Genomic DNA, 25,152 nt, shown 5'->3' with positions numbered 1-25,152 from the left:
GCATGCCGTCAGCGAGGGTTGCGGAGGTTCGTGGCAGTGGAAACTAGGGTTGTTGCGATTGGTTCGGCAACAACAGGCCAGCGATTGGTTTTTCATGCGCCGATTTTAACCAACTCGCTATCTCCCTCCCTCCCTCCTTCCCTCCCTCCTTCGCGCTCACTCGCTCACTCTCTCGCTTTCTCTCCCTCCTTCTCGCTCTCTCTCGCTCGCTCTCTCCCTCCTTCGCTCTCTCACTCTCTCCCCCCCTCCCTCCCTCCTTCGTGCTCTCTCTCCCTCCTTCGCTCTCTCGCTCACTCTCTCGCTCTCTCCCCCTCCTTCTCTCCCTCCCTCCCTCTCTCCCTCCTTCGCTCTCTCGCTCACTCTCTCACTCTCTCCCCCTCCTTCTCTCCCTCCCTCCCTCTCTCCCTCCTTCGCACTCTCGCTCACTCACTCTCTCGCTCTCTCTCCCTCCTTCGCGCTCTCTCGCTCGCTCACTCTCTCGCTCTCTCTCTCACTCTCTCTCTCCCCCTCCATCTCTCCCTCCCTCCTTCGACGGCTTCCTTGACACCTCTTTCAAACCATCCATCTTCTCTGTCTAGAGTCTGTGTTGTCAACACAGAAGTGCCAACTCCTCAGGTCAAGACTCTGCAGTCTACTTACATCTGAAGGACAGAGGACACTCGTTTGAGGACCACCAGGTGCACATTTTAGACAGAGAAGATGGATGGTTTGAAAGAGGTGTCAAGGAAGCATCTACACCAGGGTTGAGAAGCCGTCATTGAACAGAGGAGGGGGTCTACGCCACCACTTATCCCCCACTTACAATGCTGTCCTTTCATCACTTCCCAGGAAACTCAACAAACGTAACCTATTGGCCTCAGGTGAAGATACCAACGATGGTCGTTCAGTCTCGGCCACAGGTAGTCTTAACGACTGTAACGACTGTCGTCACAGCAACCAGGAACACTAACGAACCAGCGGTATCGATGACCCGGGCCAACGACCCCACTGAGGTTAAATAGCTGAGTTTCCCTGCCAGTCAGTCAGAACTGAAGAAGTCCTTTGGATGAGGGACGAAACGTCTTCCAGTATCTTCAACCAAGTCCAGTTGCCCTTGATTTTAACCTTCGAGGGAGGGGGAGAGGGAGGGAGGGAGAGATACTGCAAATGAAAGTGGGGAAAATGTGTTTTTACCATATTTTAATTTTGGAATAGAAGAAACCTGTATGAGTCTGCTCTGCGCCTGCTGTCCTCAGGTCTCTGTGTCGTATCGATGAAGCAGATACGTTTGAGACTCTGCAGAGTTCAGACTTCTGTGGAAGTGAGGAGGAAGAGGGATGTGCAGCAGGTGGGAGGGGAGGAAACCCAACTCCTCACCCCTGCCCTCGCCTGTCCACTGAACCCCCTCACACCCACCACCTCCTCCGCCGGACTCTTTCTATGTTCGTCAAGGAAACCAGATCCTCCGTCTCTTCACCTTTCTCCCACTCCTTGTTTATGTGCTACCCGCCTGCAGTAACACCCCCCCCCCCCCCCCCCCGTACCTGAACCTGACCTCTGACCCCTGAACGAGGAGGGAAGTGTTGGTGTTAAGTTGTCAGGTCGTCTAGAGGACGGTCACCTGATCCTCTCGCAGCCAGAGGAGAGACGGCAATAAAAATAAATAAAAGGTGTTGTTTTTCTTGGAGTAAATTTCTGAAAGTGTTGTTGACCCGCTGACCTGTTTGTTAAAAACCTGGTTTCATCTCAGAGGGAATGAGAGAGAATTTTCTGTTGCTGACATGAAAAGAAGACCAACCTATTGCAGTCTCTCGCTCTCTCTCACAACATATATTAAAAATAAAATAAATAAATAAAACCGTAAGCGTGTGTGTTAAAAAAATAAATAAATAAAAATATATTAAAATTAACATAAATAAATAAAACCGTGTGTGTGTGTGTGTGTGTGTGTGTGTGTGTTTAAAAAAGCATATTAAAAATAAAATTTAAAAACTAAGCGTGTGTATATATTAATAGACAAATAATAAATAAAAAAATCAGTATCAAATGTAAAAACAATTACTAAAATATCAAACGATAAAAATAATAATAATTTGAAAATCTGTACAGTTATTTATCAGTCTGAGGTTCCACCACAAAGATTTCTTTGTTAATCAACAACAACATATCCCATGAGTCTTAGCATCCAACAACTGCAGCTCCCATGAGGCTTCTGTGGTTGTGACAGAATTATTATACGTTATGTTTAAACAACCTACAACGTTTTAGTTATATTTATTTTAACCATTTTTTCTCAAAGGCCTGCTGTCTGTTTGGGACGTTTCTTGTGGGTTTTAGTGTTTCTGAAGCCTTTTGTTTCCACGTTATTTCCATACAGCACTCAACCTCCCTCCCAGGAGTTTGTGACAGAAAATATGTTTTCAAAGAAACCTTTTGCTGCTCGGATGCCTTTTTTTTTATCAGCACAATGAGGAAATGTGGACAGTGAACATATGTGTTTGTTTTCCTACAGTATCTGCACTGAAGAAGCTAAAGAATGAATTGCATAGAGAGAGATTTGTGTTACTGATCTGTGTCGCTGAAAATAACCTGGAATAACCTCCTGGAAATAAAGTGAGGCTCCAGGTAGAGAAGGCCCAGAGCTCTGCACACAGTTTAAGTTACAGTAGGTGATTACAGACGTTCCTGGCATTGCTCATGTGCAGTGTTGAGTTTTCCCCGAGGCTGCGTCTTCAGATAGCGCGCGAGTTGTTTCCGGAGAAGAGATAAGAGCTGCGGAGGTGCTCGGTTCTCAGCCTCCCTGCCGATCCGCCCCACTGATCTCCATCCGTAATGAAGCATCTATCAGCACAGCTTCGTTAGCTCAGGCATGCGGCCTGCTCCGGCGGGTTCTCGACCCGGCGCTGCCAAACACTGTAGGTCTGTGCTCTGTAATTACAGAGCACTCCCTCCATCGTGATGCGGAACTTACCTTCGTGCCTGCGGGCGCAGAAAAACAGAGGATGAGTCAGTGAAATCGTGTTTGGCATATCCAAAGCGACGAGCTAATACCTGCAGGTACTCCATGTGTTTGTTAATGTTCATCCATACCAGTCACAGCCAGAGGAGTGAAACATCAGGGCCGGTTTCCTGGACAGGTTATATATTAAACCGGTGCCTTGATCTAAAGCGGTCAGTTCTGGTTTAAATGTGGTCTAGTTACTGTGTGGCTATGTGTCCTGGGCTTTGACTAGGCCGCTCCTGAGTACATCACTGGCGTGTTTGAAACATATTGGTCTTCACTGAAATAATTCTGGTGTGTCCACTGACGGGCAGGTGGCATTAATCTGAGGTTAAACCTGTCATGTTGGAAGTTGGAGGGAGTTGTCGGGCAGTTGCATTGTACAGCGTCAGAAACTGTAATGAAAAGGACAAAGTTGTGAACATTTGTCATAGTTTAAGAGAAATGTGAGCCGTGAGAGGACAAAATAAAATGGGAGTCTCCTGTGAGCTAACCCCTGTGGCTCCTTCTGCAGCCTGCTTTACAATTAACTTTATGTGTGCTTAAACCAGGCGTGTTAAGCGTTGCTTTACCTGGTCTGTGCTTGTAAAGTATACAAAGTCGAGCAGCCCTACTGAAAACCCTTTTCCATAGTCAGGGTCTTGCTGCTGTCATTTGCAGCAGTTCGAACATTGCAGGTCATCTCTCATGAATGATGTTCGTGTTCTGTCTGTGCTGTGAATGGCTGTGTTTGGGAAAATATTTCTACGACTGAAGGAACATTAAGTTAGCTGCTCCTAGCAACCACTACCACAGCGTCTGAGTCAACGCCTGCAGGATGGAAACTGACAGTTTTGGGTAAAGACATTTGCTAACACGAACACAGCATCAGAAAGGCACACACGCAGTCTTGCTTTAAGTGAAGATCTTGACTTGTTGACCAGTCGCACGCGATGGTGCACTGGCTGAAACAATGCTGTGTGCAGTAGATGAGCCTGTTATCCCTCCTGCACTCACAGAGGCAACCGAATCTAAATGCTTTCTTTTTCTGGTCTCAAAAGATTTTCCACAGCTCGAGAAAACAGCTCTTCTCTATTATTCCTGATAGTATGTAAGATGACACCTCTCCTTTCTCCCTCTTTCCACACCCCCCCCCCCAATCTGTCTGACGGGAGCTGAACTCGTTTCAGTAAAAAGCCCGGAGAGGAGAGGAAGGAGAGGGGGGCTGAAATCGGAGCCGCTCCCTCGGAGGTGGAGGCGATTTATGGCATGTTTGTGCATGAGGAGGAGGAGGAGCAGTGGGAGGAGAGCGGCAGAGGGAAGGAAAGGAGGGCATGAAGCAGGGACAGAGGTTGAGGAATTGGGACAAAAGTCTGCCGAGAGACAGAAAAGAGCTCTCAGGTTTATTGTTGGCACTGGAGAGCTCTGAAAGAGGAGGATTAGGAGAAGGAGGAGCACTCAGTTCACTCTGCGCTGCTGAACATGTTTAGATCCCGCTGAACGCAGGAAGGGAAATATTCAGGTAGGACGACTGGGCAAAGGTCGCTGCTGCTGGTTACTGGTTCACGTGTGTGTGCAGCCTTGAAGGTGTTTGTTGCTGGCTTGTTAGTTTGATTTAAGAAAAAGCAGAACTGGACATGAAGCGAGTGGAATAGGACGACTGTGAGAAGGCGTAGGAGTGGAAGCAATATGTATCTCTGCATGTGTGTAAACAGGAGTAGTATCTTCCAGCATGTCTTCCTCCACTCAGTCTTTGTAGTGCAGATCGTCGATCTCCCGTCAGGTTTCCTGTCTGTCGATTCATCAAAGCTTTTTTCCTTTCATCTCTCGAGCGACCGCTGACTTGTATTTATCTGTTTGCCTTTGAGATGTTATTACAAGGCACCTTTACACCTGCCAGTTTCAGTGTACTGTCGGAGGGGGTGGTTTTCTTGATGTTTGTTGAAGTGCCTTAACAAGCAGACACGCTGTTTTACCTCCACCTCCAGTGGTTTCTATCCACGCAGATAGTTTTGGTTTAATTTCTCTGAGATTACTGCTTCCCCATCAATGCAATGGAGATTAATGGAATTTGATTGGTTTGTGGTGCTCACAGCATTGGAAAATCCCATTTTTAAAAAATTAAAAGGAAAAACAACACTCAACAGCTCTTTTTCTAAAAACAATAACCCCCTGATCGCTGTGAACAGTTTTAAGTGGAAATATTTCTGTGGTAGTTCCACTGAAAACGAGATAAGCTGTTGAGCTTTTAAAATGTATTTTATCACTGGGCACTCTTCCTCCTCCTCCTCCTCCTGCAACATAAGCCATTTCTACCAAAGCTCATGCACATGCTCAGTATATTCCTAATTCATTTGTTTCTCCCAAAATATGGCAAAGCATGCACAAAGTGTGCAAAGGGTTGACTGCCAATGGAATTTGAAACCAATTAAACTGTGTTTTAATGACATGTTTTATTAACCATGTTCTGTGCCTAAATTTACTTAAAAATATAAAAAAGACATTTAATTGCCCAAAGTGTACTTGGATTGGTCAGTGTTATATTTTTATATTTTTACTTGTCTAGTTACTTGTCCTGGGGTCCACATATGGCCACTTTATTAGGTACACCTTGCTAGTACCGGGTTCTGATGCTCAGTTTGAACTTGTGTGTTGACCACGTCTACATGCCTAAATGCATTGAGTTGCTGCCATGTGATTGGCAGCTATTTGTGTTAATAAGCAATTGAACAGGTGTACCTAATAATAAAGTGGCCGGTGAGTCTATGAACTACTAATAATCATAGAAGCAAAATTAACCCCTGACATAATGCTGCTGGAAGTATGATTTATAAACCATGGACCATTAGTGCACAATCCTTTTCACTATGATCATCTGACTGATTAAATAGTGATGCTCCGATACGGACACTGGCCTGTTTCTGCCTCAAATAGCTAGATCGAGTATTACATTACATTTATTCATTTAGCAGACGCTTTTATCCAAGACATTGCTGTATATGGCAGAGGTTGCACGCCTCTGGAGCAACTAGCCGTTAAGTGTCTTGTCACAGTGGGAATCGAACCCGGGTTGTATCCATCACCGTCGGTCGGTCGATTCAGTTCACTTGCGTGCATATACTACATGTTGCGTCAGCAGTGCACCGGTAGACCCGAACATTTTGCTAGGAGAGCTAACATAGCATTGCATCACACTTGAAACGCCAAGAAGTTCAACGGCTACTTGCAATATGGACAGGACATGGTCAAGGCAGATTGAGAATCTGCTTTCTCCACCTCCTAAAAGAGGTTTCCTTGCCTCTGTTGCCAAGTGCTTGCTCATGGTGAGAATTGTCTCTGTTGTTAACATTAATGGTCTAGACCTGCTGTTTATGAAATGTGCAATGAGAACTTTTGTCATCAATTAGCGCATTTTTAATAAAATTGAATATCTGCAAAACCAATGTTTCGAGGGACGCCTAAAGCTGCGTTTCCACCAAATGTACCCAGAACTTTTAAGTCTTCGGATCTCTTTTCAAGGAACTAAAAGTCCTTTAGCCCACTGTTTGTGTTTCCACCGCGGTCTAAAGACCTGCGAAGATTAGGCAAATTAACCAGCTGACGTAAACACTGTACTAAAGTCCTTATGGGCAAGTCCTGCCACACAAGTCTCGGCCTCGCCGTTGCTATCTGACTGTTGATTTTTATTTTTTTTATTATTATTAACAGTGGAAAAAAGAGGATCAGTCGTAGAAAAACCTCCGACATGCTCGATTTAAAGCCAGTAGCCTCTACTCGCCCATTCAGAATTTCCCTGCAGGCAAGCCCAAAGTACCGGCACACTTGGAAAGTGCTTCCCCACCGAACAGGGACTTTTTGGGGGTAAAATAAAGACAGTAGAACTACATTTAGACCTGGTCCCTGCGGTGGAAACGCAGTGAGTTCCTCCAAAGGTTCCTAGTTCCGGGGTTTAGTTCATTTGGTGGAAAAGCAGCTTAAAACAACCAACTTAATCAAGCTCCTCCAGAAGCTTCATGCCAAAGAACAGTCTCTTCCTCACAGTGGGGAATAGAGCTTGTTAATTTTACACTTGTATCTGGTTGGTGCTCAGCATCGGCCAGCACCCAAAGCCCAGGACTTGGAATCGGGACTGAAAAAGTTGGATTGGTGCCTCCCTAACTTAAGATGAGTACGGGGTGACGCCTGCAGACATTCCTTGATTTGTTGATGCTGTTATCACATTTTACATTTATAAAAAAATAAAATAAAATCTCCACCAAGAACAGCAGTGATAATGTAAAAACGCTGTGTGGCGTTTAAGAGTAATTTTAAAAATGAGTAATGTGGTTCAACTCCTCTGTGGGGAGGCGGACAAAGGCAGACAGTGTATCATTGTGAATTCCTGCCTGCGTCTGTGGGAGTGCAGGGAAATGAAATGAAAAGGTCGTCCCCGGTCACAAACCCACTAATCCCACCTCAGCTCACTCTGATAAATCACAAAGAAATACACTCGACCTCACAGAGCAGGGCCAGCGTGCCAACAGTACAGCAGATTAAGTCGAGCACGCCTCTGACCTAAAGGAATCAAATTAAAATCAGAACAGGAGGGTGTGCCGTACAGTCGACTTATTACAGCAGCTCATTCCTGCCAGAACCAGAAGAAATGTCAGACAGTCAGAGTGAATGATAAGATGACTTATATTTGATCTCTGTGATGAAATATGCATTTTCTGTAGCACAGCCGGATTAACCTCCCAGGAGGATGAACAAAAAAGATGCTGGGGCCCTTTTTAAACCCCTCGTTTCTTCCGCTCTGTGCACTGTGGACACTTTTTTTTTTTCTAAGCTTTCTCTGCTAGAACACTACCTAAACCAGATTTGCTGTGTGGTCATTTCATTAAACACATGAACTTAGCAATATGCAGTAGGACCAGCGCATAAATCACAAGCACTAAAAGTAGTCCAACTATTAACCAAACTGGAATAATATCCACAGGCTAAGATGCTAACAGGTTAGCTTGTTACCAGCCCCGATTAACGTGAGTTAAACTTTGTCCCACAGAGTTCGAGTGAGCTTCACATTTTAAATGTGCTTCAAATTTGAGGTGAGCGCTTTTCTTCGCTGTTGGAGCATATGACTATTTCCTGCAGGTAGTATGTGCCAGTGCAAAGTCCAGGAAAGAATTGGTACAAAAAATGTCTTTTTCCAGCGTATGTATGTAACCAACCCTCTTCAAGATAGAAACATTTCCATAGTATAGAGTATCTAAAACTGTATGCGGACACATACGAGGAATTCGACTCAGGATTGCACATTGCTCACGATGTGCTTACTTACACAATAATACAATGATAAAATCAAACACAGGCTACAGTATAGAGAACACAAAAACAATATAGGCAGATTGACAAATTGTGCAGTGAGCAGATTTACAAGGATGCAGGAGTAAATTATCATTATGTACATGTCGGAGGTGGATGTGATATACAGGTACAAATACAAGTAGTGCAAAGGATGCTGGGATAAATATTATGCGCTGGCGTTATGTACTTGAGGTAGGTGGATTTGGTATTCAGATTAAACAATATGAACAGTATAAACGGCTCTGAAATAGTGAATGATGATTCCACTTCATTTTCAGATTCCTCTAAAATCCAGTTTCATTTAAACGCTTGTTCTTCTAATCAGATAAATTCCTGATTTTACATTTTTAAAAGGGTTTTTCCCCATTTTATTTTACTTTGACTCTTTTATAGTAAAACAGTTAAACATTTGTGGAGTGTGGCTTATTTCAAAAAGCAAAAATAGTTTTTAGTCATTAAGGGATCAAAAAACATACTGTTTCAAAAACTCAGTGCTGAAATCTTTTATTTTTATCATATGTTCATTGTGCGTCTCCTCACTTGCACTGTAACGGAGTATTTTCCAGAGGAGTTGTTTGTTTGCACAGTGCAGGGCAGATCCTTGACGGCTAAACAAAAGGTTTGGACATCCTGAACAGCTGCAGCAGAGCTCTTGATGTTGGTCAGGGGAAAGAGGAGCAGCTGAGGCCTTTGGATGAGAGCAGTCATGAAGCAGAGGGAAAATAGGGCAGGAAGATGCTGAAACATGATAAACAGCAACGCCGGAGGGCAGAGGATGGAGAGCAGCCTAATTTTTCACACGTTGGCACTGATTTCTGGCACCGTCAGTTTGCAGAAATCCTAAAGATGACGCTGAGCAGGTTTCTCTGGACAGAGTGCTTAGTCATTGTTAGAAAGTTGGTTTCTTAAGTTGCTCCAAGTTTCCCCACCAGCCCCAGTACTCATGAAGTTTAATCATGTCTAGAGTTTAATAGTCATCAGTTACAACCCGGCAGGTCACAGCTGTGTTATTGATTTATGGGCGAATGTTAAGAATGCAATGGTTTGTCTCAGGTTTGGGGGATTCATGGTCTTTTTTTTGGATTCAGCTGGTTTTGGTTTCATGCGCTCTTCTCCCATCAGGGCAGTCTGAGTCCGTATCGATCCATCCAGCGGTTTCCTGCTGGTTGGTTGATCTGATTGTTTTTAGGGTGTGTTTAGTGAGGGGGGGGTGACGTGGGCTAAGTAATACTTGGCGTGAGTCCCATTCTGCTGTTTATGTCTCAGTATGTACAGTTGGTTCACTAACTGATGGATGGACTGATAAAGCAGCAGAACACAGTCTGTGGACTCTGGTCAGTTAGCAGTTGCTGATTTTAAAACTGTCAGCTGGTTTGAACCAATGAACAGCAATGTTATCAGCTCTGTTGAGCTAAATGCTAACAGACTGATGTATAGAGTGTTAGCTTGGTAATATTATGCCAAGGAATGGGTTAAACTAGCATGTTAAGCACATTAATAGTGAAGAGATACTTGTTTTAAAGATATAATAAGCAACTGAACAGGGTTATGTTAGAACAAAATAACCTTTTTCTTTATCGTACCTACAATGGTAGGGCTACCTTGCTCCGTGTGAACAATGCTGCTCCTTTATTTCCAAGTCTTTCACGTGGATCAGCTGAGGATGATGACGTTTTTGGGACATGTAGCTTTACCCTTAGCCTGTTACCATTTACCTTTTATCATTGCTTATTTAAGACCCATTTACAGGGTCTTTGTTTTAAAAGATGTCAGTTCGCCAAGTTAGTCTCCCCCCTGTGAAATCAAGGCTGCGTCGTTTCAGAAGATCTTGTTGTAAACTGCGTATGTGCTGAACTAGAATGGAAGGCTTGCTAGTTTTAGCAGCTGTAATACTAAATACTGAGTGGCAGGTAAAGGGTCAAGTTAACCCAAGACATGTAGGCAGGAACTTGTCTCTCTATAACATGTTGTTCAGTTTTATCATGTCTTTACATGTTTCAGGGTTTTTTAAAAAGCCTAAAGGTTTTCTCTGCAGGAAGGTGAAGTGTGTTCAGCTTCTGTGTGGAACAAAGAGCATTAACACAGAAGAAAACTAATAAGACGCTCTCCCGCTGGGCATGAAAACAGCTTAATTTAAATGATCAGAAGCCGGGAGGAATAATTAGATTACTGTATATAAACGCAGTGTGAGATTGCGGCAACATGTCGGAGATGTATGACAGTGAGGACAGCTTGCTTACAGCTAATTTCTGTTATTTCAGACGGCTTTTGTGCAAAACAGGTTCCGCTTTAGTGGCATTCATGGCAGCGGGAGGTAAAGAAGTGTGTAATCTGTCAAGACTGGATAACGAACAAACCCTCCCAGAAAATAACAAGCACATTTGAACATACAGACATAAACGGGTCTTCCCCAGTTCCTGTCTTTAAGGCCCTTTCAGACAAAACGCTACAACGGCACCACCGCGCTCTGAAACAAATTACTTGTGCCGTGCCATGACGTCTTTTCACTAAGTCAAGTAAAGCACGTGCAAAGCTCGCAACCAGGGTCGAATACCTGCATGGCCAATAGAAATGAGGCTGCAAGCCAAGCACAGAAGGCAAAATGGAGCAAAAGCTGATATTGTGTGAATTCCCTGAATTGTACAACACAAGTTTAGGCGTTTAGTTAAGCCCCATCTTGTTTAACATCTCCAGCCTTGTATCAGGTGTGTAAACAGGTAGGCAGTGTGCGTAGCCTGTACGCTAAACGTGCTTCTTAGCCGGGGACAGATTCATCTCCGTTGCCTCGTTGGTAACAACAAATTGACGTAGTCCTGCTAGAAGTTTTGAAAACACAGCCTATTTTTACTTTCCCGAACACCTCGTCAGCTGTGGCGAGTGCAGCTCAAGTCACGTCACGTCTGAAAGGGCTTGTTGTAGTGTGTGGGTGTGTGTGGGTCAGTGAGGTCAACAGAGTGGAGTTGATTACCCGTCTCCACTCTTATCTCTGTCCTCCACTAATGCAGGAAGCGCCACTGATTATTAGTCCTTAATCAGGAATCTCCTGTGTGATTAGCTTGGTGCTAAAAAGCCCTTGTATGGGGACACGGCGGCTGGACTGAAGCACTGCTTCCAGCTCTTAATTGCATTATCATACTCCGTGTTCCCCCTGCAGCCTTGGCTGAGAGGAGAGACTCCCTGCAGGTCCAACCCCAGGAATAAAGGAAATGATCGGTTTAAAAGATGCTTTCTCTCTCTAGAATCGATATTTTGTTTAGATCTCACCGTAAGGTCCCAGCTGGTGTAGGTACACCATATCGTACGCCTTACTCTACGGCGTGCACCTCCCCAAAAATGTAACTACACTTTGCGGAGACGCATACAGCAATAACAGGGATTGGTCGGCTCGGTAGTATCGCATTTGGAAGTGCTCTGTACTTTGAAGCCAGTTTTACTGTTGGCCAAACCCGCAGCTGTAAAACGGTGGTTAAATGTTTTGGTGCATCAGAACTCCTGCAAAATGACTGAATCAGAATTTGATCCATTTTGTCCAGTAACATTTGGAAAGTCTAGAAGAGCAGCACGATTATCATCGAGTCAACACGGTGAACCATAGAAAGAGCTAGTGTTAGAATTAGCATTGTGACGCAGACGCCAACGCACAAGTTTAAATGCTCACGACGGCATGGCCACAGCGTAGAAATTTATTCACTTTGTTTAATTTTGCTTTTGTCAATACACCAAGATTTCCCCCTCAGCCAAGCACAACATGTTTTATTGAAGAGTTTGAGGTTGTTTTTTTCCCTCCTGTGCTTCCACTCAGATTTTGTAATGTCCAAATTGAAAATGTGTGCAAAAACAGGTGGATGGAAACCACTTAAAATAAACTGTGTCCTCGGGCAGCAGAACACACAACGGTTTTGATTATTGGGAACATAAAATGCAGCTGTAGAAACAGTACTATAAAAACTAACCCTAACACAGCAGACATGAACGTAGCGCTCCATCATTTTGCTTAGTTTTTGTTTGTCGCTTAATGACAGTAAAAGATGATTTTGGGGTCAGTAAACAGTCACAGGATAACTGTTTCAGAAGAATGGGCTGAGCATCCACTCTCTGTGTTGTCCTTTAATTTGCAGCCATTAGACCAAGTTATTTGTTGTGCCTCCTCCCATGCTGCCCCTGCCGTCCCTCCAGTGCTGTTCTCAGCTCTGATTAGATGACGGAGGAGGCTGCAAACCGCTGCGGTCCTCCGACGCTTCCTCCTCATATCGCCGGCCGAGTCTTTTGTTTTTACGGCTACAATTAGAGCCCAGAAGTGTAAGCATTTTGTGCAGATCCTGCAGAATCAACAAAAGGTGCCTATTAAAGTCCTCTTTAGTAGCACTGTCCCTCACTTTTATATCCTCGCTGGGTTTATGAGTGTGGCTGAAAGGCCAATACACCTCCGCATCTCACAACTCAGCCTGGATCTTATTTACTGACTCCTTTCTCTCCTCGGTTCTCCTCCTCTCTATCGCCTAAATCTGCCTTTTATTCTCTTCTCTATTTCCCAGCTTCTGTGTCTTTCCTTTCCTTATCTGCTCTTGTCAGTGAACTATCTCGTCTATTTTCTTTCCTTTATTACTCTCCTCTCCTTTACTTATCTTGCTTACCCTTTCCCCTCTTCTCCTTTGCAAGCCTTTCCATTCCTTATCTTTCTCTCCTCCTCCTCACGTCTCTTCATCCTCTCTGTCTCTCTCTGTTCTTTCCATCTCTTCCCTCCTCGTTTTTTTCCTCCCATCTCAGCACATTTCTTTGCTCTTAACGACATACATCAACCCCACTAATTAACTCATAAATCATGTCAATGTACTTGGAAAGTTGAAACTTCTGGTTGAGTGTTGGGGAAGTGGATTTCTATGCGCAGTCTGAGCGTTCACACACACATTTACAGCAGATAATGGCGTTTTCACTCGTCGTTGACAAGAGGTTACATTTAGTTTTGTAAGCTGTCTGTCACAATCGTGTTCGTACACTTGCAAAGCAATCTTTGACGATGGTGTGCAGCAGAATTACAGGGACGATCTTTAATGATCTTCCTCTTCTGCACAAAGTTAGGACTTTGAGAGAGCCCCGTCAGTCCTGGCTGATCCTAGCCAAGGAGTTCATGCCGTTTCCGTCTGGTCACAGATGCAACCTGCCAAGATGCAGGACGTATAGACTTAAGAATTTGCTTGTCCCTGCTGCCATTGGCCTTTTAAAATATCTCAAGGTGATTTTTATTTTGTATTTATTGCGTATAGTCTGTCTGATGTTTTTATAGTTACTGCTGGCTGCGTCTGCACCTTCACGAGTGGCTGGAGAGTCTGACCCTAGAGCGACCGTCTCTTGCACTTGCTGCAGGTGAACGTCGATACTTGTTGAGGCCGTTACCGTTTCGCCTTCCTCCTGGCTCTCTTTGCAGTGAGGTTTGTGTTTCTCGTTTCCTTTCTGAATGCCTAGTTGTTGACGTTGATGTCGGCCGTCTTCATGCCCTTCTTGCAGACATCTTTGTAACGCACACTTGGCCGTACAGCCAGTTGCGCGCCTTCTGCTAGCTCGCCATATAGCAGGTCCTTGGGACGCGTCCTGGGTCCATTCTTAGTAACCCAAACAACTCAAGATGATTTTTATATTGTATTTATTGTATATTGTCTGTCTGATGTTTGCGTAGTTACTGCTGGCTGTTCAACAAATCGCCCATCAGGGATAATAAAGACACCCTTGATCATTTAATGAACAGAATACAAACTTAGCTATTATTAGATCAGCATCACCAGCAGAGGGGACAAAAGTGTAAGTTTGTGCAGCATTAGAGGAAAGGTCACGTGATCATTCAATTCAAAATGGATCTTCCTCTTGGTAGCAGGAATATACTCAGTAGATTTCACTTCTCTTCCCATTAAATTGTGGTGTTTGCTCTGGACGAGAGAAGCGGTTTCATTCGCGCACGCAAGATGGCTGCCACGCGTATCCTGCGTTCCTTTGGAGCGTAGGTTGTGCACGTCTCCAGAAATTGACGCTACGCTTCCGTGAGATGCAATTCAGCACATGAACGTGGGGGCAGCACGTCAATCTGACCGGCAGGTCAGCGGCAATCTCCCGTTCCACCCACGAGCCCAGGTGGTGGCGGCATGCAGTTGGTTTGCCATTAAACGCAAAAGAAGGTCAGCAGACTTTAAAAAGAGAGGTTTCAGTAAAACTCCTGGAGCTGGTCCGCAGACTTTAAAAGTGTCGCTGCAGTTTGACGTTGCGCAAATTCGGAGATTGTCAAGGAAGATAATCCGGTGTCAGCGAGGGATGATCTGGTCCTGATCTGCCCCCTAGTGGATGTTTAATCCTCCAGGTACACGCAAAGTACGCAGGCAAGTATGTGAACAATGCCGTTTGCGTCGCATACGCCTGTCTACGCCTGCGCGTTGTTAAAAAGCAAGTATGTCGGGGGCTTTAAAGGGAGGTCAAAGAGTCTTGGATAACAGGACCATCAATATACACAACGGACTCTAGGAGTCCATCAAACATCAGACGCTGATGATGAAACTTTTTTTATTTCAGCTGTTCCCATGGTTCAGTTGAACCGAGTAAGAGGTCACCTTTGGCGCTGCAGAGGAAGCTTCTGTGTTTTAACGTGAAGCTGAATCAGCTGCGGAGGACAGGAAACTGCCAGAGACCGTGTCCTCGGCGTAAACACAGTGCTGTGGGAACTTATTAAGGAGATGCACGCTCACATTCATCCTGCAGCTGATGACTGACACGTCTTTAAAGTCAGCAGCTCTGTTGTGTACTTTATTCAGTTTGAATTGTTTTGAGCCAGAGAGACAGAAAGCCGAGGCCGTCCTCCTGACTGCGGTCTGCTTCGTTGGAGATGTTTTATTTAAACTCTGAAGGCCGGCTGTGTTCGGTCCCTTTCTCATCTTGCTGTTTTCCACCAGAGTTATCAGCACTTTGCTGTGTCCTCCAAAACTGCTCTTAGAAATAACTCGTCATCTGAAGTATCTCCCGAATACACAAGGCCAGTCAGTAAAAGGGTTTTGTCTTAAAACAAAAACATTTAAAAAACAAATCCTTTGAACATGTGATATTCGTCCCTTTGTGTCCTTTTTCATCGAAACGTTTCTAAAACCCTACTAATGTAGAAAATGCTCTATTTTACAGTGATTCATAAATAGCATACTTTAAAGTTTAAAGAAAATAAACATAATCTGGTACCAATTAAAAGTGAAATACTGTGGGTAGAGTTCAGTTTGGACATTCCCACTTAATTAAATCTAACTAACTGTCTTTTGTTGCGCAGCATGTCAGCTGAACATGTGACATTTGAAGTATATCAACATTTCCAATATTAAATTAAGAATGATTTAATTTTTACTTTCTTGAAATAACTTTAAAGGACTAATTAAACTCTAACAACTGTCTTAGAAATCTTTTTTGCATCTCTATTTTCACTGTAAAAAGTTTTTTTTGTTTTTTTTCCCATGAAAGTTCCCAGAAAATTGCTGACTCTGAGAAATGTTTCTAAATCTTTTTATTTTGTCAAATTAGAACAAAGACAGCTGACAGACCGCAATGTTGGATCACGTGAACTCTGAATCTTAAAGGTAACTAAATGATTCGGACGTGACAGGATGACTTCTCTGGTTGATCAAAAACAAATATTACAAATATGTAATTTATCAACTTTATTTCAATCACACTAAATTGACCCCCATAAAAACGTGGCTGCATCATGAACGTATCGGGTGGTGAACATGGCGTTTGTTGGGGGGGAGAATGTGTTCAAGATTAATGATGAAAGGCTGCGAGAAACCAGATGAAACTTGTTCACTCAGCTTTAAGTTTCCCTCTCACTGCTGTTTTCTCTCGGCGGCGGCCTCTGGTCTGGTTTCCTTCAGGCTTCTGTCTAATTAAAGTGGGATTAATGAATCGCATTGTAAAACAAAGGCAGACCTCCCGCTCGTACCAGACTCGGCTCGCCGAGGGAGGCCAGCTCAGACAGAGACGGACTGGCGGTGGGAGGGTTTAGAAGTCTGTTTGGGATTTTCCCCTTTTCAGGTTTTCCATGTTACAAATGTGACACTTATTGATCCCCCTCTTTCAGTTCAGCCTCATTAGACTGAAACAGTTTAGGATCATTTGATCTCACGACTCCCAGCCTGAAGACACAGAGACTGTACTTCATTACGTTTTCACTAGATGCAAACTGAACTGTATCAACTGGTCATTTAGACTTTATTGTCCCCGAGAGGAAATTCATTTTCACAGCACTGTACACATCGGACACCACCGGCACACAGTCACAACATCCAGGAACAACAGTACGCTCTCAGGCCGGCTCAGCGAGGCCTGTTATTTATGGCTGCGGGGTTCAGGCTTTTCCCAAAGCCGGCCCTCCTGCACCTCAGTGCTCTGTACCTGCGCTCCTACAGCAGCAGGGCAAGAGAGTGATTGAGTGGGTGTGTGATGTCCTGTGCTACTGAGGACTTATTGCTTAATTGTGCTAGGTTGGGTCTTGGCGGTGGTGTCGCTTAAAGTTTGGCCTGGTTAGCAGTTGAAACACTACAATGCAAAATTGGCATGAATGTAAAACAAGATTGCCAAAGTCACAAATAAATAACTAACAAAAGAACAATTCATTTTATACAGTTCATTAAATAAAAAGTGTTTGTACGTTAAAAAAACTACAATATTAATAATTTAAAAAACAAAATATTAAAAAATAAAGTAAATTCAACAGTAAAATTGTTTGTTTTAAAATATATGTATATATATATATATAGTGTGTGTGTGTGTATTAATAGATAAAATAAACAACTATACAATCAGTATCAAATGTGAAGTTTAAAAAAAATAATAATAAAGGAACAATTAATAAAACAATGAAAAAACTTTGACTTTATATTTTACGCAATCAGATCAAAAACTCCCTCGAGTGGACAAAAAACAAAGATTTTATTATTGTCCCTTTACATGGCGATGAAAGCATAGACATAGCTACCGTGATGTCACTCTTTGGTCTGTGGACTACTGTTTCGATGCCTCGAGTTTGGCATTTTGGCCGTCGTCATCTTGGGTTTTTGGAAGCAGATCTGACCATTTTTGGATGAGAGGGTGGAGCTAGCTAGCTTGGTTAGCAAGGTGCAGCCGTAATCCTCGTTTAAAAGTGATATTATCTTGTCTAGCCGACTCCTTGGAGTGTATTTTAGTAAAACCGAACCCTGAACAAGACATTTTAGGTAACTAAAATGTTCCAATTAACATTCATGGACTGTGAAAAGGGACCTGACACCGACCACACCCCAAAACAAGTTCATGGTTAGTTACAGTGTGGTGGATACGATTCATCTCGATCCTGATTGACAGGTTGGAGTGGTAGTGACTTGTCAATGAGCTTGTAGCCCCGCCCTAAAGCCCCCCTGCTTCCTGGTCTCTGTTCCTCTAATGGGACCATAATTTACTAAATGAACATCATGCTGTGTTGAAGAAGACTTGAAACTAGAGACTGAGACCATAAACTCATCAGGAAAGTGTTTACTGAGGGAATAAATCAGCTGACAAGTAGAAACATTTTCTTTCTGCAGCCGCTGGAGTCGCCCCCTGCTGGCTGCTGGAGAGGACGCAGGTTTAAGGCTTCACTTTTCAGACGTTCGTGTTCAATTAAAGCTGCATTGATACATTTTTGGCAGGAGAAAAAAAAACAAAAACTTTTAGGACGATATTTTTGGATATTTGTGCAGTGATTTTAGTTGTCAGGTCTTTTGACTCTTTATCCCTTTGTCTTCAGATGAAAGGATGCTGCAGGGAACCGACGAAGGACTGAGCCCTACCTGAACACCCCTCCTCCCCCCGACCCTCAGAGCCCTCAGCGCCGCCATCCCATCATGAACCTGCTGTGCCGCGGACGCCTGAAGCTGCTGGTGGCGTCTCTCACGGCCATCGTCCTGCTCACCTGGCTCTACCTGCTGGCTGGAAACCTGGAGAGTGAGTACGAGCACATTTAAAGATATACCTGCGTATTAACGTGGAAATTGACCCAAATTGAGTTCTGCCAGGCATTTTCTCATTACTCAGTACAATCCGAGAATCCTCACTGTAATTTTCATGGAGACTGGCTTTGAAAAGCTGATTTATAATGAAAGAGTGGAGCTGTGGTTTGGGGAATCCAACCAGCGAGAACAGAAAACATCAATTATGAAACATTTTTTCTTTTTCTTTTTTTTTGCAACTCAGCTCAATTTCTCTTCGATCCGACTATTAAGTTCAATTTTTAAACACGGACTTTATTTTCTGTTCGGTTTGATTTTTCATTTCGACATCCCAATGAGCCACCAAGGCCGCATCAGCGAGCCGCAGTCAGCGCTTTTGTTTGGATCACAGCAGCCGAGGTCAATTCAGAGAATGCTGCCGAGCTGTTTCCTGGAAAAGCGTTTTATAACACACAGATTGATACAGGCCGGTCGGAAAGTCACAGGCACAGCAGCCTGAGCTCAGTTTACAAGTACTGTACTGGTTACAAGTTGCTTTTGTCTTATTATTGGTCAAGATCCTTCGCGTTGCTTTTTAATGTCCTGAGTACACGTAAGGCTCGTGCAGACTACACGGCTGTCAGTGTTGACGGGAGTCTTGAAGTCGTACACGAGCTGACAGCGGCTGTGTCACCCAACGCTGGTCTCCAAACCACGTTTAGTCAAGCAAACCTGTGAAACAGGAAATGACGCAACACATGAAACAGCTGTTGTTTGTTATTATACAGAAACATTCTAAATACAAAGGATATTTGCATGCTAGATATCTGGCTGGCGTCAGCATTTTGATGCGTCGCTGAGTAGTTCACACACGACTGGCGGCCGCCGATTTACCCCTGATCACAGCCTGACGGTCGCCGAGCGGCTAATCTGGCAAAAAACTTGTGTATTGTGAGCTAGGCTTTAACCGTCGCTTCTGCACATGAAGGGCTCAGCGGTCAAGTTGGCAATAATAACTATGCAACATCCGGTTATTTCAAAATAAAACTAGTGGTTAACGTTGTGAAAGATCAGGCTTTGGGTTAAAATAAGTCAGGTAACCGTAACGTCACTGATAACGATCAATGTTGACTTTTGGTTTCACGCGGGAAACAAACGCTGGTCTCCTGGATGAAAGTCCGGTTTTTGACCCACCTCCTCACTCTGACTTTTCTGTTATTGACATAGCAATCCTACTTTTAGCTGTCATGCACTAAAGGGCTTCCTAATGCTTTGCAAGCCGACGCCAAGGGGTCTTGACCGCGTGTCCGTATGTGACGACTCGGGAGTGAGAACGGGTTTCACGGCAACTCTTGACCACATTGTCATGAAACGCGGGTGTTCCTGCCGGCAGAGCACCTAAGCATAGCTGAGAGCGTCTGTGGTTTTAACATCATTAAATGCTGAGATTGAAAGCTCAGTCGTGACCTCCGGAAACGGCAGTTAGCGAAACCGGAACTGTAGATGTTCAAATCTCCATTTTTCTGTTCAGGACTTCTCGTCAATGTTGACTTAAAAGTTGAGACTGAAAGCGATTGTTTGTACTTTAAGCCTCATGTCTCTGCCTTCCTACAGTATGTCCATTGCAAACGCAGGACGGACCACAACGCTGTGATCGGCTCCGTTTCCATAACATTTGAAGGGGATTTCTGAAATTGCGGCAAAATAAACTATGAAGCGCGTGGTTCCACTGCCATCCCTGTGTGAACACATTCTGCTGTACGTGACCAGGCGAAATTAATATTTAAGCGGCTGTGATTCTGAAACATTATCACCTAAAATGGATTTGTGTCTTATTAATGCATGAATTCTCCTGATCCATGTGCACCCTGTGGTGGTTTTATTGATTTCCGTGGTGACGGAGACTGATGTGCAACAAGGGCGCCGACTCCAACCTAAGACGTAACGGTTAAACACGCACACACATGACCCCCTACTCTTGTTTATTCTCTCTTTTGGGGCTTACCGGTGGAGTGCAGGCATCTTCTCTTTAAGGCGAGCAGAAGAACACTTCTCATGCTGTGGCGTAACAGTCAGTAAATAAACTTGCGAGGTTAACTGTCAGGTCCTGAAATATACGATAATTATCTCCTAATTGCCATCCCACTAGTGACGACATCATGTCGTAGCCCTTCCATCACACTGGAGTCCCGTCTGTCGTGCCCTGCAGGAGTTTTCTTAAAGAGTGGATTCTTCAAATGTTGAATTTAAAGGCCCAGTAATCACACTTACTTGTTGTGGTGGAGCACAGCGTTCTTAAGGCTGCGTATGTTCTTCTGAGATATCGCACAAACACTAACGCAGTTTCTGGTAAGTACAGTACACTTTGAGGGACTCGTGGTGGGAAACCTCTCTCGCTCTCTCTCTCGCTCTAACGTGGATGGCCGCTGAGTCGACACGCTGCATGGATCCATGGTGGAGTGAGCTTTAGGAGAACATCTGAGCAGCAACACTTCAGAAATAACCAGCGTCGTCTGACTGCAGATCAGATTTTGGTGGCCTCAGCTCTAGTTTCCTCCGACTCCTCGTCTCTCTCGCTCTCTGTCTCGCTCTCCCTTCAGAGTTGCTTTTTTTGTCCTGACTGTAGTTCAATCCAGTTTTGCCGAAGCAGGTTTTACAGTTTCTAATAGTATAATTGTAGTAAATTATACTATTCAGAATGTGAAAAAACACTATTAATTACACACACTGTAACAAAGGTAACGACATTTACACAAGCACAATTCTGAAGTACTTAAACCTTGAATATTTTAATGCTGCTTTCTACTTCACTACATAACAGAAGGAAATATTTTACTTTTCTCTCCACTACGTTCATCTGACAGCTAATCTAAAGTTATCTATAAGATTAATCTTTTCTGTTAATGCATCTGTAACAGTAATCAATATAAAAACACACATTCTCCAGTTTAATAGGTGCTTTTATACTTTTTGTTTTCTACTTTGTCCACTGTCCGACTACACAAATGATAAAAAGCATCTACCTACCTTCCTACTTCCTTCCTCGTCGCTGTCGTTTCCTTTTGCTCTCAGAAGAGGGTGTGAACATTCCCAGCATGCCTCACTTCAGCTGTGGGCCAGCTGCTGCTCCCAAGGGGTTAGAGGGAGAACAAGAGAGGAGAAGGTGAGGAAAGGGGAGATCAGGGGTGAGAAGAAAGAGATGGTGAACGACAGAGAGAGAAGGAAAGTAAGAAGACGAGGTGAGGGGGAAAGAGGAGATGGAGGGAGGAGGAGTGTAAGTGTGTGGAAAAATACAATGAGCAATGATTAGAGGAGGAGGAGAGTCTGGGAGGAGGAGGAGGAGAGTCTGGGAGGAGGAGGAGGAGGAAGGAGGAGTGTAAGTGTGTGGAAAAAATACAATGAGCAATGATTAGGAGGAGGAGGAGGAGGAGAGTCTGGGAGGAGGAGGAGAGTCTGGGAGGAGGAGGAGAGTCTGGGAGGAGGAGGAGGAGGAGGAGGAGAGTCTGGGAGGAGGAAGGAGGAGTGTAAGGATATGGAGAAAATACAATGAGCAATGATTAGAGGAGGAGAGTCTGGGAGGAGGGGGAGGAGGAGGAGGAGAGTCTGGGAGGAGGAGGAGGAGGAGGAGGAGGAGAGTCTGGGAGGAGGAGGAGGAGGAGGAGGAGGAGGAGGAGGAGGAGGAGGAGGAGAGTCTGGGAGGAGGAAGGAGGAGTGTAAGGATATGGAGAAAATACAATGAGCAATGATTAGAGGAGGAGGAGAGCCTGGGAGGAGGGGGAGGAGGAGGAGAAGAGCCTGGGAGGAGGAGAAGAGATGGATGGAAGTGACTGAGGGAGGAGGAGAAGAGCCTGGGAGGAGGAGGAGGAGGAGGAGGAGAAGGAGGAGGAGGAGGAGGAGAGTCTGGGAGGAGGAAGGAGGAGTGTAAGGATATGGAAAAAATACAATGAGCAATGATTAGAGGAGGAGGGAGCCTGGGAGGAGGAGGGAGGAGAAGAGCCTGGGAGGAGGAGAAGAGATGATGGAAGTGACTGAGGGAGGAGGAGAAGAGCCTGGGGGGAGGAGGAGGAGGAGGAGAGTCTGGGGAGAGGAGGAGGAGGAGAGTCTGGGGAGGAGGAGGAGAAGAGTCTGGGAGGAGTGTAAGTGTGTGGAAAAAATACAATGAGCAATGATTAGAGGAGGAGAGCCTGGGGGGAGGAGGAGGAGGAGGAGAGCCTGGGGGGAGGAGGAGGAGGAGGAGAGCCTGGGGGGAGGAGGAGGAGGAGAGCCTGGGGGAGGAGGAGGAGGAGGAGAGTCTGGGGGAGGGGGAGGAGGAGGAGAAGAGCCTGGGAGGAGGAGAAGAGATGGATGGAAGTGACTGAGGGAGAGGAGAAGAGCCTGGGAGGAGGAGGAGGAGGAGGAGGAGAAGGAGGAGGAAGGAGGAGGAGGAGAGTCTGGAGGAGGAAGGAGGAGTGTAAGGATATGGAAAAAATACAATGAGCAATGATTAGAGGAGGAGGAGCCTGGGAGGAGGGGAGGAGGAGGAGAAGAGCCTGGGAGGAGGAGAAGAGATGGATGGAAGTGACTGAGGGAGGAGGAGAAGAGCCTGGGGGGAGGAGGAGGAGGAGAGTCTGGGGAGAGGAGGAGGAGGAGAGTCTGGGAGGAGGAGGAGGAGAAGAGTCTGGAGGAGTGTAAGTGTGTGGAAAAAAACAATGAGCAATGATTAGAGGAGGAGAGCCTGGGGGAGGAGGAGGAGGAGGAGAGCCTGGGGGGGGGGAGGAGGAGGAGAGCCTGGGGGGAGGAGGAGGAGGAGGAGAGCCTGGGGGGAGGAGGAGGAGGAGAGTCTGGGGGGAGGAGGAGGAGGAGGAGGAGGAGGAGGAGAGTCTGGGGGAGGAGGAGAGTCTGGGAGGAGGAGGAGGAGGAGGAGACCAGAAACACAGCGGGATGGATGAAGAGAGAGTTGGAGGCTAACTGTAGTTATAGCAAACAAAAGAGGAAATTGTTGGACTATTTTCTGCGGCGGATGAATCCACAACGTGGTGCTCCACATACATGCAAAGTAGTCGCTTTTCGGTGAAAATAGCATGTGTGATTCACGTGAATCGTGTAGATCTGACATGCAGAAATGATTCTCAGGTCATATGAAGGGGGTTGCCATTATAAGGTTTAGGCGGTGAGGCCCAGAGTGGCCGGGTGTTGTGCCATAAACACGTCGCCCTGTTTGTCCCCTCTGAGTTTGCATGTACAGATCTAGTGTGTGTGAGTTCATGGTGATGAAGGAACATGTGAGCCAGCGCAGCAGCGAGGCTCACTGATGGTTTAATAGATTCTGGACCACAATGGAGCTCAGACAGAAGGCACATCAGGCTGAGAGAAGTCTAGAATATTACCAGACGTATACTCTATCGAGAGAGGGAGAGGGATGCATTAAACTCCTGGCAGATCTAAATATTGTAAAATAAAAATTCACAGGAAAACTCGTATTTAAAAACACCTGAGCTTTGTGGTTTTTTTCACCCTCGCTCTCCGTCGCGATGAACAGAGTCTTCGGTTAAAATGAGGAGAGGACAAACAAATGACTGCTCTGTTTTGGTGGCTGTGACTATTTAAAGAAAGATTGAAGGAAATGAACTCAGCGGGTGACGCAGGAGCCTCGAGCATCACAGCAAAAGTAAAACATGTCCCTCAGTTTGTTTCTAAGTTACCTTTCTCTGCGGGTTTGTTTGTTGTAAAATTAAGGCGGACAACTTTAAACCTGCAATAACTGCTTTTGTTTGGCCACTTGGGGGCAGTAACTTTGTGTCCCCTGATGAATGTGAGTCCAGTCTTCTTTCGGTTAGCTCTGTTTTGGGTTCTCCACCCGCTGTGTACGGTGGCTTTCGCCAAAAACCAGTAAAGTTGCAGGCAGGCAGATAAACAATGAGCTGAAACTCAGTATAAAGCTCTAAAAAGGCGACGGGAGCTGCAGACTGAGGTCCTGATTCTCTGCAGGTTCACACCGTCATACATGGTTATTATAGAAATATCTAATCATAGATGAAACAATATGGTTTATATTAAACCACTTGAATCAAGGTGTCGAGGTAGTTTATTTATCATTACACAGCACAAGGAAAAAAACCTTTGTAGTCCCTTCAAGCTACACACAGAACTTAGAATATGGTAACATGTAAAATAAAATATACAATCTTTATTATAATAATTCTTCAGAGCATATTTGACTTTGTCAGACTATTTATGTGATCATCTGAGGATCATCTTGAGCACCAAGCATCACTGATCTAATCCACCTCCGCTCATCTTGCCGGAGTCTTGTACTCGGACACGATCCGCCTGCCGAGTGCTGGTGATGGAGCAGGTGTCTGTAAAGATGTGGGCACAACAGTCTCATTGTCCCATTTTGTCTAGACGGGACCTTTAAGTCCAAGCTCGGTCAGCATGGCTCCGATCCCGACTCTCTGGTCCAGTTGACCTGGCCGGGCGGATCCTCTCTAGCCACTTGAAAACTAAAACCTAAAATAACATACCCAAAATGAATCTGTAATAACTCCTCAACCATTAGGCCTGGATGCATAATTCTGGTCAGAAGATCAACTGAACCTAAATGAACGTATTTATTTTTCTGTTAGAGTAAATGGAGATGCAATAAAGGAAAATATATTTTCATCCTCGTCTGGTATAAAGTGTATTTTAATAGCAATATCACCATCAAAACCATCATCCAGCTCAATATAATGCACCTGAATATCTTCTAAAACACAACTGTAACGATGCATTTGATGAAATAAACTAATATACAACGGTTATTACACAATATTTCAGAATATACCAGGCGAATGTTCATGTTTTAGCCATATTTACTGTTTATATGTTCACTTTAATTGGGAGTTTTCTTCAAAACACTGTTTCTGT

The 25,152-nt window shown here is 44.7% G+C and overlaps 1 protein-coding gene across 2 annotated transcripts in view; it reads left to right on the top strand.

Moving 5' to 3' along the window:
* Positions 1 to 25,152, top strand: part of large2 (LARGE xylosyl- and glucuronyltransferase 2) — a 97,199-nt gene that overhangs the window by 50,385 nt on the left and 21,662 nt on the right. Inside the window, exons 1-2 of one of the 2 annotated variants that reach the window (XM_038700966.1) lie at positions 4,293 to 4,481; positions 18,084 to 18,280. In XM_038700966.1, coding sequence (XP_038556894.1) covers positions 18,181 to 18,280 — 100 coding nt within the window. In that variant the 5' untranslated portion in view covers positions 4,293 to 4,481; positions 18,084 to 18,180. Of the gene's footprint in view, positions 1 to 4,292; positions 4,482 to 18,083; positions 18,281 to 25,152 lie in introns of those variants that run through there. The other variant, XM_038700965.1, reaches the window with a different exon arrangement.

Source organism: Micropterus salmoides, unplaced genomic scaffold (genome assembly GCF_014851395.1).
Source record: "Micropterus salmoides isolate LMB-PRFRI ecotype aquatic unplaced genomic scaffold, ASM1485139v1 Ms_hic_scaffold_6, whole genome shotgun sequence".
NCBI lineage: Eukaryota > Metazoa > Chordata > Actinopteri > Centrarchiformes > Centrarchidae > Micropterus > Micropterus salmoides.
Note: the sequence above shows the minus strand (reverse complement) of the source record. Positions and strands in the feature narration are given on the sequence as shown.